Source organism: Diprion similis, chromosome 10 (genome assembly GCF_021155765.1).
Source record: "Diprion similis isolate iyDipSimi1 chromosome 10, iyDipSimi1.1, whole genome shotgun sequence".
In the NCBI taxonomy this organism is placed as follows: domain Eukaryota; kingdom Metazoa; phylum Arthropoda; class Insecta; order Hymenoptera; family Diprionidae; genus Diprion; species Diprion similis.
The window spans coordinates 5,010,801-5,028,746 of record NC_060114.1 but is presented as its reverse complement, the minus strand read 5'-3'; the positions used below and the strand labels follow the sequence as shown (position 1 = coordinate 5,028,746).

At 34.9% G+C, this 17,946-nt stretch overlaps 1 protein-coding gene and 1 long non-coding RNA gene across 2 annotated transcripts in view; both read left to right on the top strand.

Moving 5' to 3' along the window:
• The first annotated feature begins 3,456 nt into the window (after positions 1–3,456).
• The window catches only part of LOC124411808 (nuclear factor of activated T-cells 5), a 60,141-nt gene continuing 45,651 nt past the window's right edge, over positions 3,457–17,946 (top strand). Inside the window, exon 1 of the mRNA XM_046891258.1 lies at positions 3,457–3,778. Coding sequence (XP_046747214.1) covers positions 3,706–3,778 — 73 coding nt within the window. The 5' untranslated portion in view covers positions 3,457–3,705. The remainder of the gene's footprint in view (positions 3,779–17,946) is intronic.
• Positions 6,367–6,649, top strand: LOC124411811. Its single transcript, XR_006929712.1, has 2 exons — positions 6,367–6,414; positions 6,559–6,649. It is a non-coding gene; the product is annotated as an uncharacterized LOC124411811 (long non-coding RNA).

Genomic DNA, 17,946 nt, shown 5'->3' with positions numbered 1-17,946 from the left:
TAATAATAACAATAACAATAATAACCATAATAATAATAATAATAATAATAATAATAATAGTAATAATGATACATAATTGAGGAATGTTATTAAAAACAATTACCGCTACAAGAAGATAACTAATAACGCGATAATAAAACCTACATGCTGCTGATGATTAGACGTGAGAGACTAAATTTGAAATAAAAGTAAACAAAAAAAGAACAAATTAATACAATAATTTTACACTGCTGGCTTAATATTTGAATAATGCGTCTAATGTGGAGATAAGAGAAAGAAAAGCGTGTGAAAGGAGAGTAAAATAAATAATAATGAATGAATAACATGATACGAGGTATAAAAAAAGATACACGAATCAATCGCGAGGATAATGATGATGATGATGATGATGATGATGATGATGATGATGATGACAAGTATAATAAATAAATTCGTATGATGCTTTATACTAGGCTTGAAACTTGAAACGTTTTGTACTCATAGTAATATTAGAACGCTGAAAAAAGGGAAAAAAATTACGAAAAAAAAAAAAAACCAACACTATATTAACACAAATATACATATGGAGTATATTATATATATATATATATAAAAATAATTAATACAATAAATATAATGCTTCTGTGATGACTAATTCACTATATTCTATCACGTGTTTTACATAGTTTCTATAAGCGCAAGATAATAATAATATAATAATAATAACAACAATAACAATAATAATAATAATAATACAAAAATAAAATTACCCATTCGGCAGCTTTGCTCATATTGGATGTCTTTGAAATGTCGTATTATGGTGTGTTTCTGAAGACGAGAAGAAAGAAAGAAAAAATAAAAAAAAATAAATAAAAACGGAACTCATTGTGAGAACAAAAAGCTCCTTGTGAAATTTGAAAAAAGTTGGCCATACCTCAACTTTGATTACCAAATTTAATAGGATTATGTCGCATAATGAAGCATCCAGATTTGCGCATTGTAGAGAATTAAGACACGTTGTATTGCTTCTTGAAGAGAAAACAGCTGTGTTCTGTTTCAAATCGATGACTTTCTTCTTATCGACTTGCACCGATCTAATGAGCTTTTCGTTTAAAAACAGTATTGCCTTTATTGTGCTGAGCATTTCCGTTTTACTTGGTCTAAGATGTCGAGAAATAACAGAGATTATTCAACTCTGTGATTGCTGTGAATGTACTGTACCAATCTGCCAGGTCATGATGGGGAATTTTAAACATCAAATTTAAGTCTGGAAATGTCAAATTCTGGTCTGCTTTTAGCGAAAGAAATTTTTTTCCATCAAAATTATGTTTGATATCGTAGTTTTGATTGCAGCTATTTTAATCCCAGTGCATAAAAAACTGAATAATAGATTCTTCTTGATTTCATTTGATAAGAAGAAACACTGAAATGAGACATTTTAGAGACACCTAATGTGTAGAAATATTCATCGGCACCGGCAGTTAGAAAAGGGTGATACGTGCACGCAGCAAGCCATGAAATATTTTTTCCAAATTTAAAATATGCTATGATGGACCTGTATTTAGGATGTATCATAGCCAATGAATAGGAAAATTCAAGTAAATAATAATAGTGTTTATTATTGTTATCATTAACGATGATCTGATAATGACGAAAGGCTGAAATTTTGCAAGGATAGAAAAGAAAAGGAATGACGATTAGAAAAAAAAAAAAGAAAAAAAAAAGTAAGAAACCTTCTGAGAAAGTAGGAACGACGTGGGAAGAAGAGTAAATGAATATAAATAATAATAAAAAAAATAACACACTCAAATTACAAAACACTATGCAATGAAACGATGGCAGTATTATTACAGTGACGAATAACCGACAGGCCTCCGATGTTTTATGAAAAGAAATCGAAATTAGGAGGCATCGAAAACGTGACCGTAATTCAAGTTCGAAATTCACGGTTGTTGGGCGCAGAGTGTTTCTTTGAAATTTCCAATATGTAACGATGATATATCTATTTTTGCATAATTGTTGTGTGTGAATCTTTTTGCATATTGTATTTCATATAATAATTATTATCCTGGTATTTGAGAGCATATATTATAGATCGTATACCTACCCACCACCTACCCCTGGCAGCGATGCTATTTTATCCTTTTAAATATTTGTCCTTGTAAATTTTTGGTTTTGTGTAATGTTATTAACAATGTATATCTCTCGACAAATAACAAACACACACACAAGGAGTCCCTTTCTTTTGTGAGCTTATTATATTAGTATATTGTCTGAATATTGATAGTCGACTTTAAGCTACGGAATGAACTGAACTGCATTCAATGCTGGTAAAATAAATGCAAAATTAAACTTATACCTATCCTATCTATCTCACTTGAATACAATATTACCCTAATCAAAATTGTGTCGTGAGACCCCCACATGGGATTTGACTTGAAACTGGATGTTCAAATCTCATACATCAAACTTGAAGTAGGGATGACTTGCAGATGTAATTAGTAAAATTTATGTCTTAAAACCTTGCGACATTCTTGCTGAAATTCGTATTCTCGATTCTGGATGATACATCAGCTGATAACTTTTGAAATTGTTCACATCGAATTTTAAATAAAAATTCTCAGTGAAGTAATTATCTGTGCCAGAAGGTCGCTCGGGAAACAGACGTATATGTAAGTAAAGTTACAATTCTGTTCTTCTTTCGTCATTTATTTTTCAAGAATCTTCCTGCAGCAGTGCAATATTCAGGTAAGGGAAATTTTGGGGTTTTCAATCAACGGCTAGTGTTAACAATAAAAAAGTAAACTCAGTTTATTCTGAAAAAAGTTTATTCATATCGTAACCTAGATTATTTCATATTAATTTTCTGTTCTAAAAATACGAAAATAGTTATAGTTATACACCATGCATGATGATAATATTATTATTTTCAAAACATTCTCTTGATATCAGAACTTCCATTGCCTTCACAGGCCTGTTGAATTGTAGTTCAGGATCGCCATGTATTGATCTTGAAATGTCCCTATACATTTGGGTCTAGAACCCAACATTCTAGGTTTTGGCAAAGTGAAATCATTGAATTTAACGGCCGGTTCCCAGATCCGAAACTAAATGGGTTACTGCGATTGTCATTTGTCCATTTTCAGACGAGGTACACGTATCGAGTCATTTACCGTGTACAACGAAAGACACTAATCCGTAGCCTCTATCAGATGTTATCGTGAATGTTTGGAGAAAGCCTGAAAAGAGAATTCGAATACGTGTAGATAACCTAACAAAATTCCCAAATGACACAACTATAAACAGTGCAGAGAAACGGAATGTTTTCTATCGTTAGATTTCGGGACGCAGCGCAGCATCGAAAATTGAGGAAAGCAGGAGAAAACAAAATAAACAAATGACGATAGATAAGATGAAAAAGTTGAAAGCAGTTGAAAACAGCAACTGAAGATCGTCGTGAGCGCTTTCGGCAGATCCCTGCCGCGCGTCGTGATGACGTCGTAACGACCGAACAGCCACGAGATGGCTCCCACAAGGAAAACGGAGAGAGAAAGGTATATTCGGTGCTCTAGCAGCCGAGAGTATCATGCCGAACAGTATAGTAAGATACATTGATAGAGTATGGTATGCTATAGCGTCGTAGTTGGCAAATGGCGGTCGCGGAATGAATAATAATGTGCAGTTGTGGTTTTTGTTGTGTTAAATATTGGCCGAACGAAGTGCAAGATGTTAGTGAAGAGTCCCACGTTGGAGAAAAAGCAAAGGAGGAATAATGTCAGGAGTGCCAGAACCGGTGCCGGTGAGTTTTTACATCGGAAGACCTTCCTCCGTATCAAATATCCGACGGTCATGTAGCAGTCGACGAAAGGGTTTTGACTCTTGATCACTGATTGCCTGACCACCGATTATGCGATGTCAACATAACATGGCGGCGGGCTCCGTCATCTCGATGGTGAACGTAATAATCGTTTGAATTCAGGTGCAGGAACATTCGAGGATTAAATTTCTTATCGAAATTCGGCTCCGAGTGAGTCCGTAATTTCGTTGATCCTGTTATTTTTCGTTTACAACACACACAAGCATATGTTGTTTACCAGCGCGTACTGATTTCCACGCGTATTCCGCCGTGGATTTTAGTCGCCATGTTTCGATGTGTTCAAAATATTTATGTTTTGAGAACGCGAATCACCGTCAGTCACTTGTCACGTAACTCGAGTAACTAGATAATTTTTTCAATTGTCATGCTAATGCATGTGTTGCGAGTTTCGTGGAAGACGCGAGGCATGGATATGTTTACATTGGTTGGTTGGTACCTGCCTACACACATCTGAGCAAAACGTATTGTATGTACATGCACAGAGTCATAACGACAGGGTAAATGTATGTGTGCTTAGTTGCGTGCTCGTAGTGTAGCGACGTCAAACAGGTTTAACAAGAAGCACTTACCAGACGGTTGTATGTACACTCGCATTGCGCCTTTACTTATACGCGTACACGTGCAAATTACACACTGTTGCCATGACGATCAGGACGCCGGTCGATGTTCTCGACAAATTAGAGAAGACAATCGATAGATGCGATGTCGTGAATTCTCCTATACTTGTCTCGTTTATAGTTCATCTTCAGTGCGGAACGTGTTCAAATAAATTTTTCCGAGCAACAAGTAGTTAATGCAGAATTTTTAAGAAGTAATTGTTTCCGAGTTCGCTGATAATCCTACATATTTAGATTTAAAATATGTTTTGGCCTAGTTTTTAACACTTTAATCGAAAATTGTCGATTGAAAGTATATTCTAGAAACTACAGGAGACACTATAAGTGAAAGACGTCCTATTTCTCATCGGTACTAAAAGTTGCGCAATATATGCCACACTGTGGTATTGATGTGTCGACAATCTTGTATTGAAATTTCTATCTCATTGAGACGTTTAGTATATTGAAATATCAATAATGTCGAACTATGCTCGGAACTATGGCATTAATTAACGTCTACAAACCGACACAATTGAATGACAACTACAAAAAAGAATTATAATAATTTAGCGATACTTTGTTGCTAAATAGTTACGCTATCGCCAATTTTGTAACCGCATATACTTTTTTTTCAAATGGTGGTAGTGCTGAATTGATACTTGAGCTAGTACAACCATTCAAATATTTTGTCACGTCTAATCAGGGAGTCAATATTTACTGCTCTTTTGTTGGCAATTTGTTGCCTAACTATTTAAAAAAAAAAAAGAAATTCATATTTTGCTGACTGAAGACTAAACTTGACACAACCAGATAGTTTTTTTTCTTTCTCAAATCACTTGTTAAAGTTTTCGGAAATATTAGGTTCATTAGTATCTCCAGTAATATCGGTTGCTTACTCTCTCGCAGAATAATACGACTGTGAATATTACTAAGCAAACAAGATATTATCGTGAGGAAGAAACTGCGCTAAACTACTGCGAAAACGCATACACGGAACGCGAATTATTGAAGTTCAACTAACGGGTTTGTTACATTGAAACTCCATACAACTAGGTATACTTGCAAAAACCATCTCGCGGTTGCAGTAAAAATTTTTGCTTTTACAGTTTAAATTATTTCTGTAACTGTGTTGACACTAAAATTTACTGATCTAGCGAATTATTTTTTCTGTGGTAAAATAATGCAAGCCTAAAGGCGAACGTAAAAACAAAAAGAAATGATGAAATATGGATGTGCAGAGCTTTCTGTTGAGTTAGCAAAATATTCATTTCTTTGAAAATGGGCGGCACAAAGTAATTGAACGTAGGTCAACAAGTTAGTTACAAATGAGCAGTGAATTTGAAAAAATAAGTGATTGTGCTACTTCTGGCGTCAACTTAACACAACCTACATTAAAAAATATATATGCAGCGATAAAATGGCACTAAATTACTATATCTACCTGTTTTTTTATGATGTTTCTGCTTATTTGGTTGTATCAGCTTAATAGACGTCAGTAGAGAATATTTCGTAAAGAATAGTTTACTATTATTGCTGCTAGTGGTTCATTATTGGCAATATTTAGGTGATTTGTAGAATAGAAAAATAATATTCTTTCCATTGAACCTGATGGCGTTGGATCAAGTGTCCGGTTTAAATAGAGGCGAATTTTCAACCTAACCAAAATATTTCATTTGATTCGAACACATTTTTTCACTTAAGTGCATGCAATGATGATAAAAACTATTTTTGACTTTGAAAATGTGTATGAAACTTGAGACCACGAAGATCTACGATTCTTACGTACGTCCAAAGGTTGGCTCACTCAAAGGTCACACGGATTATTTAAAATTGAGAATGAAATGAGTAGATGAAAATGGGTTTGTATTTAAAATACAAAGTTCGGAATTCCGTGGGATTGTGATAATTTTTTTTTTTTTTTTATAATAAATTTTTATTAGTTTTTGCTTCGGAAATATTGAGGTACAAAATATTGACGGGCAAATCGAACCCTTCTTTCAGGATGTGGATAAGAAAATGTATTACTTGGAATTTTGAAAAAATCCGTACGATGTTTAAAGCTTTTTGTATTGTTTAATAAAAAGCCGTTTCAATTTTTGGTTTCAGATGATTCGTGCGACCTATAAGGTGATCATCCTTTGGACTTGCACTGAAAAACATGACACGCGCTCATACCTCATGTAAATATTTACACTTCGAAAAGATCGAAGTATAATTTGTCGTCGGTTAAAAATAATGTACACAAAGTTTTTCCAAAATAAACAAAAAATTGATTTTTCTAAAATCCGATACTATTTTAGCCTCAAACACTGGACTATAAGTCTTCTTCAATGTCTTTTCACTGCTGCTATAAAGCTTTCCTTCAACATTTTCAGCTTAATGATAAAGAAAATGTAGAAAAGTATTTACAGCAGCAGTAAAAAGTTCTGTCGTGTGCAAAAACCTGATGATATTAGCATGAAACTTAACACCGAAAATACGAATGTTTTCTCGAGCGTACAGCGTATTTTAATTCGAGTGGTATCATAATTATTGTTCCGTGAATCTGAAAGTCGATTCGCCATGTTAGTTTGATATTCATTCGAATAACTTCATTACAATTTTGCTCGTAGACGTTTTGTACCGAACTCTGAAGGTGTAAGAAGGAAAAACATATTTTCGAAGAATATACTTTTATTAATTTATAAATCATTATCCGTATCACCGTGGAATATTCAATAATTGCGACAATAATCTTCCACCATTCGTTGCGAATTTAAATTATTGTGTCGTCCTAATAATAACAATATGTAAAAGACAATGGTCAGCATTTACTCATATAAAGTATGACCATAAAATAGAAACATGTGATTATAAATATACTAAAATAATCTAAGACGAAATCTACTCAAATAGTCTACGACGTTTAACTTTCACGAGGTTGAAGTTAGTAACCTCATCGTAACAAAACATTGGGAAAGAATGATTATTTTCTTAGTCTTACAATGATTTTGACGGAAATAGGATTGCAAAATATGAGTATGTTTTGTCTTATTACATTTTACTGAATTTCAAACAGTTCCAAAATCGCGAAATAACGTTTTTTCCTTAGCATGAAGTGTTGCTACAACGTTACTAACTTCAAAAATAACTATTTTCGGTGGCACGGTTCACTTCCGTGGATGGTTTGAAACACGTCTGAGGGATGTCTTCACAATATTTACAACTGTGTTGGTCTATTTCGAAAGCAGATTTGTAAGAGGTGGCAGAAATAGAATTTAGTGCAACGCCGCGGCAACGTTTAGCATCTAGTAAATTTACTATAATATTAATAAGTTTTTGCCTATGGTGGATTCTAACGTGCAGTATTGAACATCAGTAGGTATCGGGATTTAAAGAGGTTCATTAGGACAACACACTTGGAATACGTTTGCTCTTGTAATTCAGTCCATTCAAAAGAAGAACTCAATGTAAGCAGATTAAAAAATGTATCTAACAAAGGAGTGAAAATTTCTTAGTCAAGAAAATCGATTCAACTTATGAGTTAGTAAAATCATATTAGTTACTAAAAAAATGATGATAACATTCTCGAAGAAGTTACAGCAAGTATAATGACTATCGTAAAATCACTTTAAATAGTTCGAAAAAACTTTGGGAAACTTCTGATGACGTCATGATACTTTCGAGGTACCGGTTTTTCGACTACGGCACAATACAAGTTTTGAATCTTATTTACTTGCACACAAACTCTTCGAAATTCTCGAAATATCAACTTTTTCCAGAATTTATAGGTATCATCTTCAGGGAAGGTTTGGAACCCTCTTATGAATCTTAGTTTTTCAATAAATTCTCGAGCATTTTCGAAGTTCGTTTATTTTCGAGATATTTCCTGATAACGTTTTCACTATTGAATGGAATTGAATTTAAATTTCAATCATTCTAAATCATTCTTCGAGTATAAAGAAACTGGTTTAAAAAAAAAAAAAAAAAAAAAAAAAGGATACAAAAAACCAGTCAGTGTAGACCCTGAGGAGCCCATTGAAATGTCAGCGAGACGCTTCATCGCGTCCGTCACTCACTGCGTCATCAGCATAGCCACAGATGGCAGTCACAGATTGATGTATACACGTGCATCCTAATGTCTCAAGGCCTTTGCAATGTAGGCCCAATCGCCGCCAATCATCAACCATAATATTAACAATTTGTCGTGGGCCAACTTTTTAAACTACGACATCCCTTGCCGCTTGTGTTCTCCGTCGACGTACATATCGCGTGTTTGATCTGCATTATCGTGACGTCAAATACACGTCAGATACACGTGTACACAGGTTTTTAATTTGTTTTTTTTTTTCGCGTGATTATCCTTCAGAGTTTACTAAGTTCTTCTTAAAATCTCTTAAAATCGTCAGACCGAGTATAATAAATGAGGTGAAAAGATTTTCCAAATGTGCGTTTTGAAATATTGAGTATTTTGTATTCAACACATCTCTGGAACATGGCATGTTCAAATCTTTATTTAGGTTAGAAAAATGTTCACGTACACGTACTTGCAACTCGAGCGTTTTGAAACTTAACAAGTAACAAACAAACTTGCAAGTTTTGATTACTTGAAATGAAAAATTACAGAATAATCGCAAAAGAATCAAAAATCACTTGTTTTCTTTGTTTAGAAATAACTTGCACTATTACAAATACGCTAAAAACCTAAAAAATAATTCGTAATTTGCACAGTTCAATCAATGAAACAAAATGACTAAACAACTTGTTAAATTTGAGTTCAATTAATTTAGGTGATCGTTATTTATTCGCTGTTCCTCTGTTGACAATGTTTTCCGCATCATTTTTATATTTATAGTATACGTATGTTACGTAAAGGTTTGTTTTATTACTCGAATCTATTTATATATTTTACTCGTAAATCTTGACTATTACACAAATAGATAAAAAGATTTACATTGGAGTAAAATAATTCTAAAACCTACTCATTGAATCAGCTAGTAGAAATTGTTATTACTGTCTTTAAAAGATGCTAAATGTTCAATCCGTGTTACGACATCCTATTGAAATAGTGCTGCTACATTTGTAAGACGCCGGTAAGTAACGTTTAATGGGTAGATTAGACCGACAGCTCCTTTTAAATGTACATTTATTCTACAGTGCACTGAGCCACAATTATACGAACGGCTAATATACCGTGTGTCCACGAGGAAAGTGCGCACCTTATGCGCGTGCGTCAAGTCGTTCGAATTTTATTGGCCGAAAGTTACCGCCTGATTAAGTAACCGAATGCAATATCAATCCTGACTGTTGAAAAATCTCCCTAGAAGCCCACCGTTAGCTGTGGGCTCCTAGGGACATTTTTAAACAGTCGCGATTGGTACTGCGCCAGCTGCTCAATCAGGCGTAACTGTTGACCACTAAAATTCCTACTCTTATTCCTCATGGACCGTGGTGTGAGTATACATGGTGTGCCTAGAACCCTTTCTTCGAGGTTAAAGCCTTTAAGTGAGATGTGTACCAATTGTCTGAAGAAATCCCTATATTGTTAGGGAATTATGTAGAGTTGTGGTGCGAGTTATTTAAAGTCCCGCTTATTTTTTTTCAACGCAGATTCAACGTCAGAACAATTAATCACCACCGATCTAGGGTATTTTGGCGCCGTTGGTACACATCTTAGTTAAGTCCAGTCCAGCACGAGAGAGAAACTTTTTTGGAGAAAGAAGCTGCACTTCTAGGCACACCGTATAGGTATACTCACACCACGTCATGGACACACGATTTAAAGTTTTATACGGTTTAATAGGCGTTTACAAACCATTTATTTATCCCACTGATTCACGTCACATGTGTTAGTTAAATTGTATGCTTTTGCGGGTTTTGATGAGCATGACATGTGTTATTATAGTTATTATAGAATTGTAGTCATCGTTCGGCTCATGGATCTAATTTTTTAGCGGTCGTTCTCTTGAACCTTAGATCGGAAACGTGAACATTGAAATGGCGAATCTAACATTTGATCTATGCAGAGAATTTTTTAATTGTCCCATATTTTTGGTAAAGTTTTATGAAAAGGTTACGAATTCTGATGTAACTGTATAATACTGGAAACTCTAGACGCAGAAAGATATGTATTCTGTTTTTATTTCAACCTCAAATTTCATGTTTTCAATCCGAACCACCAAAGAATCAGTGCACAAGTATTAATTTTAATGATTTATCTAAAGCTTTAAAAGTGATAGGTTGTATCTTAAAAGAAAATTTACCTCCCTTGAAATTGGTAAAGATTTTTTTATTACAATTATATATATTATTTTTGACAACTGCGAATGACGTTAGAAAACATCGAAGTCACAACATCCCTAGAAACTTGGTGTCCAATGAACATCGTATAAAGAAGAAAGGATCTAAAAAAGGAAAAAAGAAGAATTCATCGCTGAACTGCACCGACTTAGAAAAAAAAAGAAAATATTGACAGTTCTTCCGATTTTTCCATCGAAAATTTGAGAGCCACTGCCTCAGCCGCACTAACGGCGCGCGGTGATTCGATTCGATCGGCCTGTTACAAATAGGTTTTTCCAACCTCCAAAAAACTCGTTATATATCGCTGGGAATTCGAAGGTGTAACACTATGAGTAGTGGGCATTCAAAGTAGGTATTCATTATAGCCTGTCGATGAGATATGCAAGGTTATATACTGTGTACAAAAATATAAGCAAAGATATAATGTAATATTAAAATTATTACATGTTTACACTATTGCGATCATTATTAATCATAATTAAAAATAGAAGAAATAATTATTTCCTTATCCTATGTAGCGTCAGTTTTATGTTCACGCTGCTTTTGATACGCGATATATACTACGCGCATGTGTGAGTTTGGTCAGTAAATTCCGGAGCAATAAACATCTGTTTTCTTTAACGGGGGAATTCAATGCGGTTTCACCTTGCGTCGGACGGTCATCGTTCCCGATGTTTTTTTATGGTGTACAACAGTGTCAATTACAATCACTCGTATTTCTTTCTTACTCCATTTGTATGAATTTATAGAAACCGCTAAAGCTCTTCGAAATTTCTGGCAACATTTAGAAATCTGAAAAAAAAAAAAAAAAAAAAAAAAATTACAGAAAGTGGTTCATTTTTAGTTGCAGGTTTTCGAGAAGCTTGTTCTAGAATTTTTGGATCGATTTAAAGAATCTGATATTAAATTTAGGAATATTTCAAAACTCCGTTGACTTATGCAAATTATTCAATGCAAGATTCGAAGAATATATTTATCCTCTACTAACTGGAATTTTCATAAGTTTGTTAATTGAAATTTTTTTTTTAAATATTGAAATTTAATCGTTTTGCGTAGCTAGAATTGTAAAGCTGAAGCTGGTAGCCAAGGTTAGCAGCCAAACGTGTTAAATTTTTTGTAAATACAAAAATGTTGTTCAGTTTTATCCTAATAATTCTACAAAAATGTTGAGCGTTCGCGGAACTTTAAAAAAATTTGATTTTCGTTAGCAGCACGTTTGGCTGCTAATTCTGGGTATTAGCTTCAGCCTCGTGCTAGAATCGGCGATAGCATTCACTAAAACACTTCTTTCATTACGTTTGAATCGTTAAATATTCAATTTTAAAAATGGCAGTTTAGAATTGGCTATTAAAAACAATTAGGAAATCCGTTTTGCTAACTATTGCAAAAAATAGTCTTTCAAAAAAAGCTACCGTTCGTTGAGTCAATCGTACGAATCTGTTAGATTTTTAATAATTTTCAACGGACTTGATACGGAGAATCGATATACAAACTGTTGTTTACAATTCTAATATTTTAATTTTTTTTTGTCAATTGTTTTCTTCGAGAAAATATGAATTTTATGAATACTAAAAAGTATCAGTTTCCGCAGGCCAGCCGATCTCATCGAGGTGAAACCGCATGAAATTTTTATTTTTGTTTTCTGTTAATTTAGTGCCATTATTATAATATAAAATGACAACGATTATTATTATTATTGTTATTGTTATTGTTATTGTGAATTTTATCCGTATAAGGAGCTGTCGTCGTACTAATTCTGAATCGTAAATGCACGAAATTTACGTGTGATATATTTATACAGTAATTAATTCATAAAGTTCTGGGCGATTTTTGTTCCTCTTCTTCGGTTGATTCGCTGGCGAATGACGTAGGGCGTCGCAATATTCCAGTTTCGTGCTTCGTCGCCTCGAGGCACTGCGTATATTGTGTTGTTATAGTGACGCTGACGCCGCGACGTCGGGACGTCGCCAATGCCGATGTCGATGCACCTGCCCGATGCAGTCGCCAAGGTAAATCGCTTGGCTCCTTTTTCTTTTTCAGAATTCGACTGTATTCTTGCGAAATGTGAATCCGCGGGAATTTTACGCCGTTGCATTTAAAATTCGGTCAGTGAATTGTCTGGTTTAATCCTTAATATTATACAAAGCGTATATGAGTTATGAAATTATAGTGATTGTGTTCGGACTAATTTCAGCGATTCTATTTTCCTAGGAATCGGTTAAATTGAAATATAATAAAACTTCTGGTCGAATATTGTTAAAATTAATTGTACAAAATATAATAAAAAAGCTATTTAATTTCGTCGAAATAAGTAACAATCAAGCTGTCGAAATACAAAATAATCAGTTGATTGAACGAATCGATTGGTCTGAAATGAGGATTAATCTGCAAAGAAGTTTTCGCCATTTTATATGTAAATAGCTCCGGAATTAATCGACAGATTCAGTTTTTCTCAACATCTGATCGATTTTTTTTAGGTAAATGAAGAGAAATTTAATCTAAATCAGTTTATTGGTTCTCGAGTTATCGATGGTTGAAAGTTTATTACACACGGATAGGCTGCGAGATTATTCATTGAAGTTGATGAGAATTGAATGTGTAAGATCTCGAATCACAGCGTCGATCCGAAATTTCTTTTATTTCCGAGGTGGATACGATGACGTCTTTTTTTTCTTCGCGTGGAGAATAAGAAAAAAATGACAATATTGGTCCTTGGAGTGTTTTTGGGCAAAATAACTGTCGTCATACCTGAACGATGTCTAATAAACCTGGAAAAAATGAACGCAGCGACTTATTTTGATTGAGGTTAAGAACACTTTTACGCAACTGAAACTAAAACTTACGTTAATATGTTTCGTGGGAAAACCATATTCTTTGGAAATCCATTCCTCGTGAAAAACAGGCTCAATGTCGGTGATAAAACCGTTTGGTCATTCGATGATGTGTTTGAATTGAAGTAGAGTTGTAGCGTTGATCAATGACGTCTTTGAATATCGATGAACTGTAACGGTCGCAATGTCGGCGTGTTTATTGCAGCCTTAGGTTTGAAACGACCTTCACTCCGATGAACTTGAATTTTATTTTACTTCAAAAGTCAGGAGTCTCGAATATTTTGCTTCGTGGCAATTAAAATCATGTACACGAAATATGCAATCAGACATAGAGAAAAGATTTGTTCAATTTACGTATAGCGAATCAACAATTTTGTTTTCAAGTGAAATATCACATTTATTTGAATTGAGAAAACTTTTCTGTCCTTACATATATTTGATCACCATATTTGATAAAAATCCGATACGTTTATGCTCTGTGAAAATTGAGCATCCAAGGAAGGAAAAAATCGTCGCCCATTTTCTTGTTCTTCGTTTTTTTATTACGTGCAGCAGAAAACCGCTAAATACGTTTTACCGCTCGCGTAAATGCAAACTCTCCTGTGCATAATAAAACACGACACGTACGAATTTTATGTGTATGTAATATGATCGTATATTTGCACGACGCCGACGTCGGAATCTTGTCGGACAAGTTCGGAGCAGACCGCTCGCCACAGGATCGTTGCAGCTTGAAATTTCTTTACACTCACTCACGATCAGTCGATCGGAATTCGGGGAAACGCGATGTTGGAATATATAATCAGTATCGATGTGTAGGCGAACTTTTTTAAAAGTGCGATCTAGACACTTCATCCTTAGTACCGTTTCTGTCAGCTTAAGGTACAAAACTTAAGAGTGGCTAACTTTCTTCAAAATCTACCTTCTTTTCCCCTATAATCTATTCAAATAGGTTATGCGGGTTTCTTTTCTTCTGCCTATATTTTATTCTATGTCTAAAGTCGCAATAAGTTATCTACCAAGTTATTCGCAGGGTTGGATACGAAGGTGGTAGGGTAGGCACGCTTAATGTCCAAGTTTGTTATTTCGATTTACGCCGCAAGGTGCGCTTGTGGTGTCGTGATGTGATGTGCGACAGAGAACGAAGTGTCTTCAGTCTCTCTCAGTCCCGAATGCAGTCCATGCGCCGTCGATCCTAACCCAAATTAATTGAGAATCGGCTGGAGAGGAACGCTTCTACACTGATCAGTCCTACAAATGAACAATTCTACAAGTTCATTTCTACAAGTGACGATCTTACAAGATCGTTTCTCCTGATTCGTTGCAAAAGATTCGTCCTTACATGCGGCAGTCGTAAAAGTTCGTTTTTCTACAATCGTTTCGAAGAATGAGGATTGCTTCTACAGAAATCAGTTTTAAAGGGCAAACATTCTACAGAATATGTTCTGCAGACTTGTTTATACAAAAATATTTTTCTACAGAAAATTTCCATACAGCAAGAAATTCTCACGAGATCACTCATCACGAGAGTATAAAAATCACTTCAGATCACTTTGAAGTGAAGATATGAAAAAGCATATTTTTATGTGTCAAAAATTTTTGTCTTAGCAAATAACTCTGCCCTTTTATTTAGGGTAACAGATTTATTTGGATAACTTTTTGTTTTTCTTTAGTTTCCTATAAAAGTTTATCACACTAACCGAGTATAAAAATCAATGTAATCTGCAGGTCGATCCTCTTCTGGACAAACGTATTATCACAATATTTTGAGCAGCTTCAGAGTGTGCGAATATTCTGCCACGCAGACTCCAACCAGCATGCTAAACTGTCGAATAAACTCGTTTAGCGCTCGTCTATTGCCAATAATTGTCTCGTTACATAACGATGCCGCAGTGGTTCATTTGTCGTTTCGTGCATTTTCATTTTTGTTTTTATCTTTCAGTAATTTTGTTTGTTGAGCTTCTGCAGAGACCTTCTTCTTGCTTATACTAACTCGTGTAGATATGTTAATTTTTCACTAATTTTGACCGTTGTCAACTATACGAGAAAAAAATGGAACAGAAACAGAGCCAATGAACATGACGACGACTCGACGATTAAACAGTGATTTATAAATGAAGATTGATGATACAGAATAAAAAACTCAGCTCGTAGTATAATGTATAGGTATAATATCGTTGTTTGTAGAATGTGACGTGGACATGGCAACGCCGAATAGCTGGCATTACACACTCCTTGATTTGTTACATTTATTGATATGTCTGTACAATTATACAGCTTGTAGGTTATGTCGGTGAAATAACTGCGGGAGAAAAGATGTTTTTCTTATTATAAAACGCATCTCAACGATTAAAGGTGCATTCAGCCCAGCGAGATTTTAGCGATACTTTGTAGTTAGGAACTATCAGTTCCTCATTCAAATACCAAGGTGGCTTCTACGCAGTTGGTTATGGTGTCAAAATCATTGGAAATTTAAAAAATTACCGCCATGCGTCTAAGGTCGATAATGCATACGTGTAATGCTGGTAAAACATTACCGGCATGCGTCTAAGGTCGGTAAAAATGTCGCCAAAATGAGATGTCGGTGTTCTTTGTAATCGTAAAACCAGATCAACTGCCATTTCGTCATTTTACTATCAAATCTTATGGGACTGGGCTCAAAGTGTGTGTTTCATCAGCACCGGGTGTAATCATACCGGATAATTCGATCCCTTTAATGCAGCTGTGAAAATTTTCCCAATTGCGGTGAGTGATTAACTAACCTGAAATTTTTTTTTCCAAATTTTCAAAAAGTAAAAAGTCGCTCCACTTTTTGCCAAATTAAGGCATCAATTGCCCAAGTTTCATCCTGATCGCTTCAGAGGTATAGGCGTTTTGGCTCGCCGCGTTTTCGAGGTGTACAACGAGACTTTATAAGCACCTTCAAGGAGTGCCTGATCGATTTCGACTTTGACGTATACATCTCCAAATATCTAAGTCTACGTATCGCAAACGTAAAAAAGAGCTCAACAGCGCGATTTTATATGAAATTCTGAATAAAAACACTCCAACACATTTTCATTTTACGGAGAAATAAAGAAATGGGGTCGACTAGGGCACCCCCTTAAAGTTCCTAACGTTAATGTGAAAAATCGCTATAATTTCGGAACTTGCGGATCCTTTGAATATTTCAGAAACTTAGCTCGTTCAAAGTTTGTCTATAGATAGTGGTAAAATAGCATTTTTTTCCTGGCAATGTTTTGTCTTACGTAAACGTCAATGACTTCAATCTCACGCAAAAATTTCGTCTATGAATATTAGATGGAGCTCGTGGAATGTTGCTGCAGGATCCGTAAACTGTGATCAACATATATTTAATCAGGTCGTTAACTTGCGACACTCACCACGATTCAGGATTGTGTTGACGACTAATTGCAAACTGGCTTCGACAGCTTTGACAGCTCCAACGAATATACCGCCGTTATAATTATTCTTACGCAATTTTTTACACATGTATATGTAATACACGTATACACCACACTTTGCATGTGTGTCGTGCGTACATAACGAACAGCAGTTCGAAATGATTTAACTAATGAGAAAATTGTATAATTAGGTTGGATTACTGTTGTTGCTGCTGCGCTATCGCCGGTTCGTTTCAATGTTTGAATATGAAATTCTTCTCGTTCTTCTCAATAACTCTAAAATGGTTCGATAAATTTTCTTGCGTTTTTAGCTACTGGTTTAGATCTTCATTCGAATCTGAATTTATCAGGTTTTCAACATTCTTCTTCTAAACTGACTTCAGTACCCGTTCCGAAATTCGTCTCCATATTTTTTGCCTATCCTCGAAATGAATTCCTAGAACTTTATAGATACTCGTGATTTCAAAATGCTTCACGTGATTTGAGAAGTCACATCCAGTCACTTAACTGCTGTATACAACTTTCCGAGATTTCAAGTTTATAAGTTATCTTTATACAAGTTGACCTGCGTTAGGAATTCAAACGAGTTTATCACCTCAGTACCTCACTTCTAGTGACTTTATACATGAAGTACTCGAGCTACATCTCATACAATTCAAATAACTACGTTAAATGAATAATGACTTTCTGCGTTTTCAGTCAGTGTTCGATCGATATCAGCTGTGACTTCACTCGTTTTGGTAACCTAATTAAGAGAATGATATAGTCAGTCCTTACCGACTGAGTAAAACGTCACTTATTTGGATTATTATCATACTCTGCCCAACACTGACGTAAAAGTACCACAGTCGGCTCAATTCTACGTCCGATGACAAATAAAAATATGGAAAAACTTTTGTTTTTTGCAACAATAGGTCCCAAAAACGTATTTCTGTTATTAGATCACCGCTAATCGGAGAAATAAATTTCCACGAGTTATT